General features: G+C 35.9%; 2 protein-coding genes across 2 annotated transcripts; one reads left to right on the forward strand and one right to left on the reverse strand.

Moving 5' to 3' along the window:
- Window positions 1–2,393: 2,393 nt before the first annotated feature.
- Window positions 2,394–14,060, reverse strand: LOC135834253 (longitudinals lacking protein, isoforms J/P/Q/S/Z-like). Its single transcript, XM_065348084.1, has 4 exons — window positions 13,712–14,060; window positions 12,584–13,298; window positions 9,199–9,261; window positions 2,394–3,996 (listed from the first exon to the last, which is right to left on the reverse strand). The coding sequence occupies exons 1-4, from the start codon at window positions 13,883–13,885 to the stop codon at window positions 2,741–2,743; spliced, it is 2,208 nt and encodes a 735-aa protein (XP_065204156.1). The 5' UTR covers window positions 13,886–14,060; the 3' UTR covers window positions 2,394–2,740.
- Window positions 14,061–14,351: 291 nt separating this feature from the next.
- On the forward strand, window positions 14,352–15,412 carry LOC135834255 (uncharacterized). The gene is made up of 3 exons (XM_065348089.1): window positions 14,352–14,556; window positions 14,682–14,834; window positions 14,906–15,412. The coding sequence occupies exons 1-3, from the start codon at window positions 14,455–14,457 to the stop codon at window positions 15,035–15,037; spliced, it is 387 nt and encodes a 128-aa protein (XP_065204161.1). The 5' UTR covers window positions 14,352–14,454; the 3' UTR covers window positions 15,038–15,412.
- The last annotated feature ends 3,111 nt before the right edge of the window (window positions 15,413–18,523 follow it).

Below are 18,523 nucleotides of genomic sequence, written 5' to 3' on the forward strand. Positions count from 1 at the left end.
CTTTACGCTGGTAGAACTGAATTGTTCGCGAACGAATCACTCATGAACGGATGAAGTCATCCTCAATTACACGAACTGAAAAATTGGAAAGAATAATGATTGACAAATTAAATCTTTACATCTTCGCTTCAACTTTTTTGAGACATAACCTTACATACTTTGAAGGGGCGACATAATATCTGATATGTGATATCACACATTCAACAATGAGGTATAAAAAAAGCAACAAACTATTTATGCGGCGGTTTCACTAGCCAGAAATTCGGAGGAGGGAGGGGGGTGTGCCTAAAAATGTTTAGTTGGCAGGAGATCAGAATACAAAGAAGGTAAGGTTGGAGGAGGTGGAGTGAGCCATGAGAAAAAAAAATCAAAACAGAGAACGAGTCAAACTCGAGCAAGATTGAATTTTTTGTTTGAAAATGATTCACGACAGACCAAACCTGATTTCATCACACAAATCTTGCAATAAGAAAAGAAAGTTTGATGCTGGCAGAAATGAATCGTTTGCAAACGACTCATTCATCAAAAGATGAATCATTCGCCCCCAACTGAATTCGAAAAACATAATAGCTGATTCATTAGCCAAGAAAGCCATTTACACGATTGAAGAATGAAAAAGAGGAATTTTCGATATGACTCAACACCGAGTAGTTGAGACTTTCATTCGTGAAAAACGAAGACTGAAGAAAATTGAAGAAGAAACTTCTTTCAATAAAAAACATCTTGATCCGACATTTTTCGAACCAGGCGACTGGGTCTTTATGACAAACCATAAACTGTCATCTCGTGATAAACGAACTTCTGGCAAATTATACCAGAAGAAAATAGGATTCATTATAGTTATTCAAAGAAATGGACAAAATTGTTATTTATTAGCACCAACGGATGATACCACAGATGATCGAGTCTCAAATATTCGTCAATTAACCCTCTTCATTACAAAAGAAAATTTAGAGAAATTAAAAGTTGAAGTATGTCTCCAATCTCATATTGATTCTTGTTCCTTGGAGCAGAAAATCAAAGATTTCCTAAAATAGTCCACTCGAGTTAACTGAAATGAGAATATATCGACGGTTCGAGGCATAAGTAGTAATCAAAGGGAACGAGTCATACCTTCAATTTTCATACACAAAAAAATCATTTTTTGTTTGTGAATGATTCAGTCGTCAATGATTGAACGAATTTAGAGATACATTGAGCATGAGAATTAGTTCAAGAATGATTCGGTCTTCAATGACTCATGAAGTCACGAACGACAAAAATTGATTTCAAACTAATTTTACATCAAGAAAATAGTTTGTTGCCGGCACCAGCAAATTGTTCGTGAACGATTCACTCGTCGAAGATTGATCATTTGCACTCGACTGAACGGAAACGAGAACGAATTCAGCCATAGGGAAATTTAAACAACGAACGAGTCAAACTCGAGGAAAAGACTTGATTTTTCGTTCACGAACAATTCATCTATCAATGATTCACGAATGACAAAAGCAGATTTCGAACGAATAATGCGATAAGAAAAAACAGTTTATAGAGAGCAGAAGTAAATCATTCGCGAACGATTATTTTTCCAACAAACGAATCATTTGCAAATAATTGAACTGGAATCGAAAGTTTGAAATGAATCAATACATAACAGAAATCAGGCGAACGCAAATCGTTCACGAACGATTCACGTGTCAAAAAAGAATCATTCGCGCTCAACTGAACTGAAATAAGAACGAGTTAAGCCGTAAGAAAAAAATCGAAGCGAACGAGTCATACCTTCATATTCGAGGGCGGGGTTTTTCGTTCGTGAATGATTCAATCATCAATGATCGACAAACGACAAACGTTGATTACAAACAAATTTAGTGGCAAGACAATTATGTGAAATATTTTTTTTTTAAATTATTCGCGAACGACTAGAATAATATGATTGAAGACCGACAAAATTGATTCGAAAACATGTCTAAGCAAGTCGTTCGCGAACGACTCGTCTAACAGATGAATAGATTGCGATCAAATAAATCGGTATTGAGACAAAACTAGCTATGAGAATCGGTTCGTGAACGATTCACAAACACAAAAATTCGATTTGAAATTGAAACATATTTTGCAATGAGAAAGACAAAATCGTTCGCGAACGATTCTTTTGCCAACAGAGATTCGAACAACTATCGAACTTGATGAACGACAAAATTTCATAATGAGAACTGCTTTCTTCGCAAGCGAAAGCCAATCGTTCGTAAACGATTCACTCGTCAACAGATGAATCATTTTTCATCAACTGACCTGAAATTTGGACGAATTGATCTACGAGCTGATAAAATAGTTAACGAGTTATTCCAGGACCCGATTCAGTACTAATATTCCCTCACATCAAACACATCGGAGTGCTCTCCTCTCTGGAGCTCTCTTCAACATACTTCGGATCTTATCCAATTACTAACTACCAATTTCAACTTCACGATCGTCGACGAACGAATCAACTAATACACGACTAACTGGACATCCAAACCAATCAATTTGAACAGAAAAAAATTTGTCATAAGAATCATCGACGAAAATAAGAATAAACATAGAGCATACTCGTTCCACAAGTAATACCATAAAGAGGTCGGCCGATTCACAAACATTAAATAACCACACTCGACTCAATCGATCAAGAGTAATCGCTGCCTTCAACATTACACAATATTAAGTAGAGACCAAATAGAATAACGATAACAAAAAAATTTACAACCTAATCCATTCGACTCTAGGCGTCGTTCTTTTTACGTCCCTTCTTGCCAAACATGGTCTTGGAACAAATGGGCATATGTTTCGTTAGTTCACTTCGACTGGTAAATACACCCGAACATAATCTACAAATACCACCTTCGCTATCTGGAAGAGGCGCTATTCTACGGAATTTCTGCGTGAACGACAAAACAGCCGGTTTCTTCGGCGTGGTCATCTTCACATCGGCGATGTTTTTCATCTCAACTTCGGCCAAAGCAGCCGGACTAGACGTAGGAGCTCGAATAAAAGCTACTTCGCGAATTTCGCTTCCTTTGGCCGAGCTGACCGGCGGTAACGTGTAAATTGGCTGCGTCGACGACGACTGCACATCGGACGAATTCAGCAGCACAACTCTAGAAAATAAGATCGGCTGCGAACCTTCTTCCTTGTCGGCGGTACCTCCAGATGAGGATCGTTTAGCCTCCTGCTGTGACGACTGCTGCGCCGTCGAAGACGTAGAGGATGCTGCCGAAACAGCGATCATCCGGTAACCCGATGCCGAAGGGTGTTCGCCGGACGACGATTTAGGATCGACAATCGGTGTCATTTTGCTCGATGTGGTTCGGTTCTTTTGTTGAGACGAGAACTGTGCCGAAGACATCAACGCCGTAGCCGAAGGCGCCGCAGCAGCTAATGGTACTGGTAACAGAGTAGCCGGTAGTAAAGTGGCTGGTTTCATCGGAGCTGGCAAAATCTTACGAAAACCTGATTTCGGCTGAGGTTTCTGTACTTCTTTCGATTCGGCACTTACTGCAGCTTTACGCTTTTTAGCCCGTATTCTCTTACATACTTGTCTGCTGCCGAAAAATCGAGAAGCCATCTTAGAGGGATTCTTCTCATCTGCAACGCTGCTGCATCTTTTTTCAGCCACCTTTTCCGGCGCTACAGCAGATTCTTCGGCCGGCAATCCGGTCGCCGCCGCGCAACAAACCGATACCATTTCCTTAACACGTTCGTACTCATTACGACAACTGCTGCGGTTCTGAGCATCGCTATCGCTGATCTCTTCTCCGTCATTCGGTCCAGTTACCACGTAGATGTCTGTTTCGGAATTCAAAGGCACACCGTCATCGCCTAGCGACGACATCAACTCTTCGCACGAACGTACACGTATCTTACCCTCGTCGGTACCGTCTTCTTCTTCTTGCATCGTCACCAATTCCGAGATCAATAATTCTTCTTTTACATTGGTCGATTTGCCATCATCATCGTCGTCGTCGTTGTCGTCGCCATCTGCGTAAATAAAATTATACACACGACTTGTTTTAACAAAAGTGTCAAACCAATCAAGACAACAAAGTGAAAACAGAAAAAAAAGCGCAGGTAATTTTTAAGCGATAATTATTTTAAAATGTTTTCATTCAATTCGAAACCAATTCTCTTTCTTTTTTTTCCATTTTTGACAAATTTTGAACCATTTTTTTTTCACCACTGAGCTGCGCAGGCTTTTTGAATCGTAGAAAAATACGACGACTTTCTGTGTAGTATGTATAATCAAATTCACACATATGTACGAGTTTATTTAAACGAGCGACGAAAAAAAAAACTTACGCGAGCTATGCGAATGTGTAACATCGACCACCATTAAATCTATATAGGTATTATTAAAAGTACTCTAATATATTTTGCACGTGCGTAAAAATGCCTGGATGAAGTAAGTTCTACAATCGATATGATAATAAAATTATAGGTATTTTTAAACAATACATAAAGGTAAGTAGGTATTTTCTAAATCAAGTGTTCGTTATTCTCTATCGATTTAAACGTAAAATAATGATACAAGTCATCGAATTCGACGATGTATTTTTCACTTCCCCTAGCTCCCCTCAGAATTTTGTGAAACGCTCCAAGATAGAAGAAAAACGGCAACTGATCACGAATTGACGACTGGCGATGAAAGATGAGAAATGCTGCAATTGACATTCAATTTTACAAGCATGCATTCGAGTAAATGAACAAAAAATATGACACTACGCCCCCCCCCCCCACCTCAAGAAAAAAATGATTGAACTTCGATTTTACGAAAGGTAGGAATCTTGTTGCGAGAGGGGAAAAAATTCAAAAACATTTTACCCAGATTGATACGAAAAGGAACACTGTAATCTGGTGAGAAAATTATCTCAATTTTCAATTTTTCCAACACTAAATCGAATTGAATTTCTGAGTAAGACACTCCCAAAATTTCATTTTAAAAAAAAATTTTTTTCACTTTTTTGAATTATTTTGAAAATTTGATGCAATGGAACCGTTCAACGAAACGACCAATGCTCTCCCCCCCCCCCATCATTCCAGCCAATTCTTAATATTTTCAATGTAAATTTCACGATATATGTACCTATGTAATAATTTCAATAACATTTTTCGACCCCCCCCCCACCCACCTCGCCAATTCCTCGCCCATTCAAATAACAGCCATCGAATCAGAAAAAAATATGAATGAATACTCGAACTCAGCAGCATCCCCGAAATCTTTAAAAACAATATTCTACACATTATTTTAAATTTACTTGGAATCATGAACATGATTGGGACAATGGAGAGGAGAGGAAAGGAGGGAGATGGTCGAAAAAAACCGAATAAGTAAATATTTGAACTCAGCACCTTTGAATTCGTAACAATCGATATGCTACTTCATTTTTTGAATTTTGATCGATATTATGAACCCTCTTCCCCTCCACCAAAGGGGACTAAAAGTCAAGATCCCATTTTGAAAAACTGTTTATTACTTTCACAGCGAAAGTTCAACCCCAAGTTTTTCAACTTCAATTATCAATTTTTAATGTTCGATCTATTCTCATCAGGACAACAAAGTTCAACCTCGATTTTTTCAATTTCAATAATAATTCTCTTCAAGACTCAGCAAACAGATTTGCTTCACGTTGATTTGGCCTCAAGCCATGAATCATCAAAGTTTGGCAGTTTGGTCAAAAAAAAAAAAAAGAAGGCAAATTCGTTACAATTGCGAACCTCATGCCCCTCTAAGCCTCCCTTCCTTCCACTCGGACTAATCCAACAACAATTTACAAGTTTTGAGGGATACAAATCCATTTTTATTTTTTTCATCCGAAATGAACGAATTAATTTGGAGGAATAAAATTCTGAAAAGTTTTCCACTGACAAGCGGAAGCCAAGGGTTATCCCAACGGGAAACATTTTTTCGAACAGGAAGAAGCCAAGTCGAAAGAGCATGCGAAAATACTCGTACCTCATCAGCCAAAATTTCAAGCGCCCAAGTACATTTTTATGTAGATTTTTGATGAATTTTTGAAAATCAATGGGCCAAAAGTTAGGGGGAAAAATCGAAATTTCACCAAATTGATCTAGAAATTTGAAATTTGGTCCAAATAAATCACCAGCCATAATTTCAAGCGCCGAAATAAATTTCTAGATTTTAGGCGAATTTTTGAAAATCAAAGGGCCAAAAATGAAGGGAACAAAATCGAAATTTCACCAAATTGATCCAGAAATTCGAAATTTGGTTCAAATAAATCACCAGCCATAATTCCAAGTGCCGAAATACACTTCTAGATTTTGGGTGAATTTTTGAAAATCAAAGGGCCAAAAATGAGGGGAACAAAATTGAAATTTCCCCAACTTGATCCAGAAATTCGAAATTTGGTCCAAATAAATCACCAGCCATAATTTCAAGTGCCGAAATACATTTTCTAGATTTTAGGCGAATTTTCGAAAATCAAAGGGCCAAAAATAAGAAAAATATCGAAATTTCACCAAATTGATCCAGAAATTTGAAATTTGGTCCAAACAAATTACCAGCCATAATTTTAAACGTCGAAATACATTTTTAAATTTTAGATGAATTTTTGAAAATCAAAGGACAAAAAATGTGAAAAAAATCGAAATTTCGCCAAATTCATCTAGAAATTTGAAATTTGGCTCATTTCTGACCCCCTCAAAATGGTTTGAAATCACCTGAAATTAGGGCATAAAGTAAATCTTAGCTTTCCAACTTCCAAAGGGGTGGGTGTAAATTTCGACTTTGAAAAATCTGCTGGAAGCTCCACATAACTGGTGGTTAAAATGACTCGAAACTTTGAACAATTGATTTAGGGGGGAAGGGGGGGAATAAAGTGCACACCAAATTTCAACTATTTATGTCCATTGGATGAAATTTTGATTTTTTTTTCGAATTTTAGCCTCAAATTGGATTCTCAAAAAATTCACCAAAAATGGCAAAATGCACTTTGGCAGCTAAAATTTTGGGCTGGTGACTTATTTTTGCACGCTCTTTGGATTTCGCTTTCATCGGTTCAAAAATTCTTTCTGTCAGTTGAGATGCCTCTTGTATAAGCGTAAAAAAAGGGCCTTCAGAAGGGGACGACTTTTTAGGCAGCTGATTTTCAAACTTCATGCAATGAAAACTTCGAAACTCGTTGATATCTCTCAAAGGGCTAAATTCTCTGACTTTTTCTCGACTTTTATGTTCTCCAGAGACTGAATACCCATCAGAAGCACCGTGAGAAAAAATGACAGAAAATGGTCGAAAAATACCTACTTCTTTTTTTGAGCACTTGGAACCGATTCCAAAAATACCCCCTGCCCCCTTCTCACACACTCGAGAGAGAATGGACAAAAGACTTCGGAGTAAACCTTCGAAAGGAATTTGTGATCATACCACCCATGAGACTTTACATTGGACATCTATTTGATCGATTACGCCCATATCTAATATTTTCTAACACTCGTAACTTTTAAATAAAATAACAGATGAATAGAAGAGAAAGATATTAAATCGACAAAATTCAAATCAATTTACACGATAGGTATAAATTCATCATTCAATACATCCTAATCCTAAATACACATACGTATTCGTATCAATTACAGAAACGTGATCAATACAACAAAAATAACAACAGCAGCAACAACATCATCAACAACAAAACAACAGCTGCAGAGTAAAAATATAGGTAGAATATAAAACATCAAAAATTCAATACTATTAAATACTTACCCGTGTACTTGTGTTACACATAACTCACAAGTAGTACGTGTACGTACACGTGATAATAATACGTAAATTGGTAAAAGATGAAAAAAAATTGGACAAAACTCGTCAACACAATAAAAAAATGATATCGCAAAACTACCAGTAAGTACGTACATAACATACATACATATCTCAAAATTTATGTAAAAAATATCCTACATTGTGTATATAGGTAGGTATAAGGTAACAAGGAAGGAAAAACAAATCAGGCATCTTTCCCCTCTTTTTTTTTCCTATATAGCGATAGAAAGAAGATATACGATAAAGGTACGAGTGTAATCGTCTTCGTCTCTCACGGCGACTATATCGATTCGACAGACAGATGAGAGATGAATTCACCACACACACGCACACACACACGCGCGGGGGATTGGATATACTCGAAATAATCTTCCAGGCATTTAGGAAACTTATAGTACGGCTGACGATTGATTTCTTTACTATATAACCATCCCTCCCTGGCCTTTGCCATTTCCGATAGCGCAATCGAAAATATATAAAAAGCTAAGACAACAATTTACTGGCACAATGCAAAATGAACTTGAATCAACATTGAAAAAAGCATGCAAAAAACCATCGCATAAAAAAGGCGAATAGAACAATCGAATGAGGTTTTTTGATTCGCCCTCTTATACCATGAACATCGCAATCTCCCTTCATCGTAAAGGTATTCTTTTTTTTTTTCTTCTTTTTCGAAAATATCTACTCTCTACAACAGAACAGACAATCCATTCGCCTTCTTTACTTCCTCGTTCATCATCATAATTTCCACAGAGAATTTATATAGTAGGTATACGTATAGTATATAGATAGCAAGCATTTCTACCGAAAAGAAAATTTTCTCTAAATAAGATGATACCAAGACCTTGCGTAAATACACCAGTATCTCGAGACTATAAGTATCGACTTTTGTCAACCACTCTTCAAAAACACAATCGATACAATGTAATCCTCCCTTTGATTAGATACGAGTTCGATATTACAAGTATTTTCGCGATGCATAAGAGTAAAAAACAGAAAAAAAAAAAAATACGAGTACATGAAAAAAAAACAAGAGGAATTTTCAAGTGAACGTGATTCACATGCAGAAAGGTCGCATCTTTCTATGAATCTTTACGCCGCGGACATAACTAATGCTCAAATACAATACGATTACAGAGCTCTAAAAAGTTTTCAAATAAAATTCAAATCTACACAGCGTACATTTCATTTTGTAAAAAAAACAAAATATAGGTAGGAAAATTTAACGCCTTATAACCAATAAAATAGCGCAGGTATAAAATGTAAAGGTAGGTACTCAGAATTATATCATGGTATTGGTTTTTCGAATTATTCACTGGCATTTTCTTATTTTGTTTGTTTGATTTTTTTTTTTTTTTTTAGCTTATTTCACGAAGTTAAAAAGCGTAACACGTTTAAATTCTTACCGTTTGCTTCGGCTTCATTGCACGATGAAACATTTGCTATGCTAACTTCGTTGAAATTTTTTCCTGCGAACAAAAATCGAAAAATAAATTAATACCTCTGTTGAAAATTTCTACGACCTTATTTTTAAAAAAATTAAGCAAAAATGATTTTGAAAATATATCTTCAAATGTGTATAAATCTTTTACGAACGAATTGATTCACTTTTAGTGAAACTTTTGTACAGGAATTGACATGATTGAAGCAAATCGAATCGAATCGAATCAAATCATTCACGAATAAATTGAATCATTCAATTGCATTCTGGCGAATCATTCACAAACGAATTGAATACTTTTTTCTGAATAATTCGCGAACGAATTGATTCATTCAATTGCATTTTGGTGAATCATTCACAAACGAATTGAATTATTTTTCTGAATCATTCACGAACGAATTGATTTATGTTGAATCGTTCGCAAGGAATTGAATAATTTTGGATGAATCATTCGCGAACGAATTGATTCCCATAAGTGAGTCTGAGTTGTTCACAAATGAATTGATTCATTCAATTGATTTATGTTGAATCGTTCACGAACGAATTTAAAAATTGTTGATTAAATCATTCGCGAACGAATTGATTCCTATAAAAGACTCGTTCGGGAACGAATTGAATAATTCTTGATGAATCATTCGCGAATGAATTGATTCCTATATCAAGTGACTCGTTTGGGAACGAATCTATTCATTCAATCAATTTTAGGTGAATCATTCGCGAACGAATCGATTCCTATAAAAGACTCGTTCAGGAACGAACCGATTCATTCAATTGATTTTTAGTGAATCATTCACGAACGAATTGAATAATTCTTGATGAATCATTCGCGAATGAATTAATTCCTATATCAAGTGACTCGTTTGGGAACGAATCAATTCATTCAATTGATTTTTAGGTGAATCATTCACGAACGAATTAAATAATTCTTGATGAATCATTCGCGAACGAATTGATTCCCATAAAAGACTCGTTTGGGAACGAATCGATTCATTCAATTGATTTTTAGGTGAATCATTCACGAACGAATTGAATAATTCTTGATGAATCATTCGCGAACGAATTGATTCCTATAAAAGACTCGTTTGGGAACGAATCGATTCATTCAATTGATATTCAGTGAATCATTCACGAACGAATTGAAAATTATTGATGAATCATTCGCGAACGAATAGATTTGTATAAGTGACTCCTTCATGGAGAATTAATTCACAAATTGACGAATTCATCAATTCGTTCGCGAATGATTCTCTACAAAATGAATCAATTCGTTCACGAATGATTAGCTACAAAATGAATCAATTCGTTCACGAATAATTCGCTACAAAATAAATCAATTCGTTTATGATTATGAATAATTCCCTTAAATGAATTGATACCCCTGACGAACAATTCACTGAAAAATGAGTCAATTCTTTCAATTCACCAAATCGTTCAAATATCAACATTACACACAAAATAGGGTTACGAAAGGGGGGGGGGGAGGGAGGATGGTATTTTCAAAAAATTCCGGTTTTTTTTTCGCTCCAGCCCTTACTTCTGCTTTTGAAAAAAAAAAACCTGTTCCAAAAGATGATATTCAAGATTCTGCGTCGACTTTTACGCCATGGCATAGCTATCAAAATCCATACACCACTTTTATGAGTTTTCTAAGGTTCTGCAGAGCTGCTGAAAATGTGCAAATCGCTTATTTTTGGGTTCTAGTTGATAATGTGTGGGAGTCCAATAGAAAAAATTATCTATACTGGTTCATTTCGCTCAAAAAATGTATATTATGTATTTCATGAACCTTGGTTTCAAAATTTTCCTTACTTGAAACAGTTTTTTTTTTTTTTTTTAATTTCCTAAAATTCCAAAAAATTGATAAAAATCCAAAAATGAGCTGTAGCATTTGAAATTTTGATCAAGAAAAAAGAACCTTAGGACCCACTCTTTCGAACTATAGCTATTTTTTTCAAATCGTGGAGTGCGAGTTCAAAAGATTTCCTTGAGAGTAATTTTTCAACAAGCTTTTGAATCGTGAATTCAATTCTACATTAGTCTAGAGACAGTGAAGATATTTGGGACCCAGGGATAGCTAGAAGAGAAGAGAAAGAGGAGAGGGTTTACATACACCAAAATTCGAAAAAATCACTAACTCGTTCATTTTCAAATACTCGATCTGTTTGATGAGGGGAGGGGGGGGGGAGGAGGTGGCAGAATTACATAAGCCGAAATTAGAAAAATCACTACCTTGTTATTGCTAAAAAAAAAAAAAAAAAGTCAATGTGCTGACAAAATGCTCAAAATTTGAGGAAATACCGATTACAATTTTTTTGACACGTTCAACTCACACCCCCCCCCCCCCCCCCCCCCGAAACTCTTCCAAAATCCTTACAACCGAAACTAATTGCAGCATGATTTTCAATTTTTCAGCCTCACAAATCACTCCAAAATTTCTTCCATCAAGGGAATTTTCATTTTCAAAAATTATAGGGGCACAAAACTTACTCTCAATTAGTTTCAGAGACCAAAATTATTTTCAAAAATTCAATTGACAAAAAGAAAAAAACTTGAAGAAAATTTTCACGATGGCACCTCATGAGATACATTGTTTTTCTCATTCTTAAAAAAAAAATAAATAAATAAAATAAAATTGAACCAATTTGTAAGCCTGGCTTTTCCGTGAATAAGGCTTGGGATGGAGAGGGGGGTGGCGGCTAAGCTAAAATCATACAGAATGAAAAATGTTCCCTTCTGAATTACTTTTACTTTTCATTTTTTTGAAAGAAGTTGAAGTAGAATTTATTTTTTCAAATTATCTCCTCTACGAGAAACGTTTACATCAAAATTTCTTCATTTTAAAAATTTTCAAGCTAATAAAATCAAAGAAAGTTGATGATTTGACAAACAAGTAATAGAAAAAACTTTCGTACTTGGTTAATGAAAATTTTTAGCAATTATTTCGTTTCAAATAAGATCACGTCAAGTGATAAGACTCTCGTGAATAGAATATTTCTGACCAAAAATATCAAAACAAGACAAAATGATAGTTGAAAAAATTATCAACGCATCATCGTTGAAATAAAACCTTGGAAAAACATGACGACGCTAAGACGTAAATCACATCACACTGCAAACGAGCTCGTCTGATTGCTCTAGTCCTAGAGTCACATTAACGCGAAGGGGTTGAGCGATAGAGAGGGTGGTAATATCTTCGGTATGGTGTATGGTATATGGTCGTACATCACGATGGGGTGAACATAATCGCCTCGACTCGACTCGGCTTAGGGAGGAAGAAATCATCATCACGTCGTTTTTAACGAGCACTATATAACCGCCGTTGGTGTGTCTAGGAAAATCGATATAATTACCTGAATTTGCGCAGTTTGATTCGGAATCCTCATTGAGCGGGTCCGAATCGTCGCACGGATTATTAACGAATTCGTAACTAGAATTATCATCGTCGGCGTCGAGCGGCTCTTCCTTAACGACCGCTTTATTTTTATGCTCTTGAAGATCATCTTGTGAATTGGATCTCTTATCATTAACGTCTTTATTTACATTATTATCTTTACTGGTCGTACAAACGTTACTATCGGAATTTTCAGTATCTGCGCAACTAGAAACAGGAACATTACCGCCAGTCTTGCTCGTCGCAGCTGCGATGATCTTATCACCACCGCTGTTATTGCTACTTTTAGGTGCACCGGAGTTGATCGCGTTCGGCGATTTACGTTTGCGGCCGGCGAAATTGCTATAGATAAGCGAAGGTGCGCTGCGTTTAGTCGGCGGACCTTCGTCGTCGTGTATTTCGACGCTAGGTTCGACCGTACGGCCGTTCTCCGTTAGACTACTGATTTCTTGGTGTTCGTTGTCCGAGGCGCCGCTGTCGTCGTATTCGTTTATGTCTTCGGCTAGTCCTTTGATTTTCAATGATTGAGCTGTACGCAGAAATGATGGCAATTCGCATTCGCTTATGTTTACTTCGCCGCAGTACATGTAATCGATCATGCATTTTAATTCTTTAAACGATACGTCTTTTAGTAAAATCACAGGGTGTTTGTCGAAATGCTCCGAAAATACGTTCTGTAACATAATATCGAATCACATTAATACCAATACGATCAAAGATCTTGATTAAAATTAACGATATTCACTCTAAAATAACATCGATCTCGAAAAATCAAAACCTGAACAATCAATTTCCATCTACACTATAATCTCTACTTCTAGTAATTCAACGAAGGAAGCTTTGTATAGAAAAGGTCCAAAGGTTCGAGATATCGACTTCAAAACAATCGACGACAAATAATACTCCAATATATATCATCAAATTGACGTATACTTTGAAAATTATCCTACAGCATTTCGAATTTCATCACACGAAAGCATCCCTTCGCTAACGTTTTTTTTTCTGCCTTCGGGCTGAATGAAATCACGAGATCAATGCTACACAATACCTAACACTAATAAGGATAGAACAAAGTACTCGGACATACCTGTAAATATGGACTACATGCTGAAAGTACAATCTTGTGAGCTTTCAGATATTTACCATCGGCACCGATAGTACAATCGACGAAGCTGTTATTATGAAGCAAAGTTTCGAATTCTTGTAACACAGTATTGCGATGGTTGTTCCACTTCAAACGAAACTGTTGGTTGGAGACCATCGTTTACAACTTATAACTTACAAATGCTGGTTAAACGATTAGAACATATTTCACCGAAATTAAATTAACAATTTGTACGTAATTTGCGCAAATATCACGTACTTTACGAAGATGAATAAACTTCAATAAAATGGCGGCTGACTAGTGAACACAATGCGCGTGAGGACTGTTTACATCAAAATTTGTGTTACGAACAAGCTGCTGCAGAGGGCGGGGTGCGAATGTTGCGAAAAGTGGGGTGGTAACACTGCGTTGGGGCGAACGGTTTTTTTTAAATTTGATTTTTTTGAACGTTTTGGGGGTATTTTTTTGAAAAAATTGGGTTTAATGGGGTTGGAATTGTTGAAAATTGAATATAAATTGTGTTTCAACTGTTTATAAAGCTGGCAAAGCGTAAATCAATTTTGAATCAGATTGGCCAACGTTGGCTGTGTGATAAAAAAATATAGGTAACACTGCATTATTATCAGATTTTTCAAAATTTGAAATTTCCAGCATTTCCAGCAAAAATTTTGCTTGTTTTTTCGATTTTTGCAAAAAATATAATCTTCTCAAGCTTTAAATTCGGTATGAAGCTTTTAAAAAATGCTTTTTTGGCAGGATTTTTCGCCTCATGTGGAAGCGTTTTTGCTAAATTCTCATCGAGTTTCGAATCCGAAGAATCCAGTTTTGTAAGTACTATCAACTATCAAGTGATAATTGATCCTATAGATCTTTCTTTTGTACCTTCAAAGTATTTTTATTTCGTGTGCAATTACACTTTTAACTCATCCTACTGGTTAATTTTTCATTTCAGGCAAGTTGGAATATATTTATCTACGTTTCATTCATGACACTGATGATACTCTGTAATTCGACCGGTCTATTTTTCTTCACGAAATCTTTGCACGATGTAGACAACACAGTTGTGGCTACTTTAGCCAGCACCGTTAGCAATTACATTAATTCGGTGAGTTGAATTACTCGTGATTATTCTATTTAAAAGTCATTTACGGTAATAAAACGAGTCTTGTGTCACAGGGTGTCATGGGAATATTGTTTTTCAACGAAACGTTATCGTGGTACTGGTTCATCGGATGCTCTTTCGCTGTAATTGGTATTCTGTTCACTGCATCGGAAGAAACTCAACAAAATCGAGATAAAAATAAGTGAAGAGTAGTTTGCCATGCTTGTGTTTCATGACCTGTCAAAATGTCTAGTGATGAGTGATCGATCATCGATCAGATCAGTCGAGTACGAATACTGCACGAAGAAGTAATCGTTTGAAGGAAACGATTATCTCACAATGTTTCATATTATTGGGTTCATCTTTTTGCGAGCTCGATGTGATGCTCAATTATGAGTATTTTATTTCAATAAATCATGAAGTTTGTGAGGGTAATGGAACGAAAGAAGGGAGGGTTACTTTGTATTGAGGAATGAGGATTGGAACTTGGAAGTATTAATTATTATTAATCTGTACGAAATCTGGAAGTCGTTTGAATACTTTCGCAAAGTTCAACATAATAAAGAAATTTTCTCAAGAGATTGATACTTTATTGTAAATTCTTCGAGGAAAGGTGGATGTTGGATTGGATTAGAAAATGCAAAAATGCAGAATGAATAACCATGAAATAATCCATAATTAGGCCAGGCCTATTTGCTATTCTATTTTACACCGATTTCGCTGATTTTACTTTGTCGAGTGGGTTGCTTACAGTTGCATATTCCTCTGCACCAAATTTCGGGGGGAAATATCAAATTCACTCAATTCAGTTTTTGAGCCTCTTCAAATTTTGAAATTTAAAGGCAGAGGCATTGATCCCCTGGCTGAGCAACTGAATTCATGAACCTTGAAAAACAAAAAATCTTGTCTCACTGATCTATGAAGAAAATTTTAAATCATGGAGAAGGAGATTGTTTTTTGGTTTTTGGTTCGTGTCAACTGTCAAGAATTAAGATTAAAAATCACCCCACGAAATCTGCTTCAGAAAATCAATGTGATTAGATTAATCGTGTTTTATATGTAGTAGGTAATTATAATTATTTATTATTTAATTTTAAATATTAAATATCATCATTGCTCTCTAAAAAAAAAATAAAAATAATTCGGCGACTTCTTCAGTATTTTTTGCATTCGTAAGGCCGTTGAAATGGAGGAAAACGAGAAAATATTTAAAGATGTCAGAGAGATTGCCTACTCTCTCGGCGCAAAAATCATTCGAAACGTGGGGTTTTTCAACAATGATATTATTTTTAAAATAAAAAGCGGTTTTTACCTTGTAATGCGGGAAATTGACACCCCTGGTTGAATTTCATGACATTTTAACAAGTTTTAAGGTTGTTTTGCGCAATTTTTGCAACATTTTTTCATAATATCATGAATTTTTAAATTTTTTTAGAAGGTTAGTTAAACAAATTTTTTCATTATTTTCTGTAATTTTGACAAATTACGCATCGCGAAATTTTGAGAATAGTTGATTAATTTCAATTCAGTATTTATGAGTTTTTTCAAGGTTTTACTCAAATTTCGAAATATTTCATCGAGTTGCTATTTTTGCAAAGTATGGGCGCAATTTCTTCAAGAATTTAACAAATCTAATTCTTTTGTATAATATTGACGCCGGTTTTGGTCAATTTGAGGTTGGTGATCGTGAATCTGATGATCGAATGTTCATGGTGTGCTCCCCCTCTCCCCACCCCTTCATCTGGCAAAGAGTAAATACATGTTCGTACGCTTTTTGAAAGAAATAATATCTAGAAAATAGAGAACGAAATTCTGTTTTAGGTGTTTTTGTGCAGTAAATTGGCATCCTTGAGTAAAATAAACTGAAAATCACTCTTAAGTCGCACAAATAAGTCTTAAAAATGAAAAAAAAGCGAAATTCTTTGAATTGTTGAAGAAGTTGCCTACTCACAAGTAACAAGGCGCAAAAATTGTACAAAACACCGCGTTTTTAGGAATTCATGAAAATATCATAAATTTGTACAATATTGACGCCAGGATTCATTCAATTTGCAGTTGGTGAGCGTGAATCTGATAATCTAATTTCCATGATCTACCCTCCCCCTCCCCCAACGGCCCAACATCTAGCAGGAAATACATTTTCGTACCCTTTTTGAAAGAAATAAGTATCTAAAAACCGAGAATGACATTTTGTATTAGGTTTTTTTTGTGCAGTAAGTTGGCATCCTTGAGTAAAATTGACTTTGAAATCGAACTCAGCGACCTTCATTTGACCAAAAAAACACTCTTTAGTCGCATAAATAATTATGTGGTTGGGGAGCCCGCATTAGGATATATTGCAACCCCCCCCCCCGTCGATCATCCGGGACCACTTTCTTCTTACAGAGAGAGTTCTAAGGAACATTTCTAGCCCTTGTGCTCAAAAAAAGAAGTGGTCCTACTTACAAAATGGCGGCCATTTTGATTGACAGGTCAGCCGAAATCGCAGTTTTTGAGTTCCAACATAGGACTTGCACCAAATTTTTCAAACCGTACAAAGGTAGATCAAAAGATCATGCAAAAATTTATGACCTGTCAAAATTTCAAGTGCTAAAGTGCCTTTTTCGATTTTTGGTGAATTTTTGAAAATCAAATTTAGGCCAAAAATGAGGTAAAAAATCAAAACTTTACCAAATTGACCAAGAAAGCTGAAATTTGGGATATACCCTATTTTCGACATGGCAAATCGACTGGATACTGTTTCAAACCGTTTTGAGCAGTTCTGGAGCCTCCAGAAGATTTTTGAAACTCGAAATTTCCATAAACTTTCATCAAATGAACTTGGAAAGCCGAAATTTACTCGGCAAACTAATTTCAATACGCTACGAAGTCGACTTCAGGTAGATTTGAAGTTGTTTTAGAGCCTCCAGTAGATTTTTAAAACTTGAAATTTTCCAAAATTTGTACAAAATGGAGATGGAAAGCTGAAATTCATTCTACAAACTAATTTCAATACGCTACGAAGTCGACTGCAGGTCGATTTGAAGTCGTTTTGGAGCCTCCAGCGACTTTTTGAAAGGTTGTATGGCGGTTTTTGGAAAATTGAAATTTCCAAGAAGTAGCTGGAAGCTTCAAAACCATTTGAAATCACCATGTAGTCGACTTCGTATCGTATTGAAATTAGTTTGTGAAGTAAATTTCAGCTTGCTAACTCCATTTGATAAAATGTTGTGGTAATTTCAAGTTTCAAAAATCTGGTGGAGACTCCACTAATTTTTAAAAAGTCGCTGGAGGCTCCAAAATGACTTGAACCCGCCAGAAGTCGCTTTCAGAGGGTGTTAAGATTGGCGTGTAGAGTAAATTTCGACTTTTCATCTCCGTTTGATGAAATTTTGAGGAAATTTCAAGTTTCAAAAATCTACTGGAGGCTCCAGTAGATTTCAAAAAATCGCTACCCCCCTCCCCTCCGCAGGTGACTTTGTAGCGTATTGAAATTAGTTTGCAGAGTAACTTTCGGCTATCCAACTCGATTTGATGAAATTTTGTGGGAATTTCGAGGTTCAAAAATCTTTTTGAGGCTCCAGTAATTTTTAAAAAGTCGCTGGATGCTCTGAAATGACTTAAACTCACCTGAAGTCGTCTTCAGATGGTGTCAAACTTGTAGTGTGGAGTAAATTTTGGCTTTCCATCTCCGTTTGATGAAATTTTGAGGA

Source organism: Planococcus citri, chromosome 2 (assembly GCF_950023065.1).
Source record: "Planococcus citri chromosome 2, ihPlaCitr1.1, whole genome shotgun sequence".
Taxonomy (NCBI): domain Eukaryota; kingdom Metazoa; phylum Arthropoda; class Insecta; order Hemiptera; family Pseudococcidae; genus Planococcus; species Planococcus citri.

What these genes read in the sequence shown, in the direction of transcription:
- LOC135834253 (XM_065348084.1), bottom strand. Translation starts at nt 13,885, where the DNA reads ATGGTCTCCAACCAACAGTTTCGTTTGAAGTGGAACAACCATCGCAAT. An exon ending in CATGTAGTCCATATTTACAG is followed by an intron (nt 13,299 to 13,711) that starts GTATGTCCGAGT and finishes ATTATGTTACAG; the next exon opens with AACGTATTTTCGGAGCATTT. An exon ending in ATCAAACTGCGCAAATTCAG is followed by an intron (nt 9,262 to 12,583) that starts GTAATTATATCG and finishes TTTTGTTCGCAG; the next exon opens with GAAAAAATTTCAACGAAGTT.
- LOC135834255 (XM_065348089.1), top strand. Translation starts at nt 14,455, where the DNA reads ATGAAGCTTTTAAAAAATGCTTTTTTGGCAGGATTTTTCGCCTCATGT. An exon ending in AATCCGAAGAATCCAGTTTT is followed by an intron (nt 14,557 to 14,681) that starts GTAAGTACTATC and finishes TTTTCATTTCAG; the next exon opens with GCAAGTTGGAATATATTTAT. An exon ending in TTAGCAATTACATTAATTCG is followed by an intron (nt 14,835 to 14,905) that starts GTGAGTTGAATT and finishes CTTGTGTCACAG; the next exon opens with GGTGTCATGGGAATATTGTT.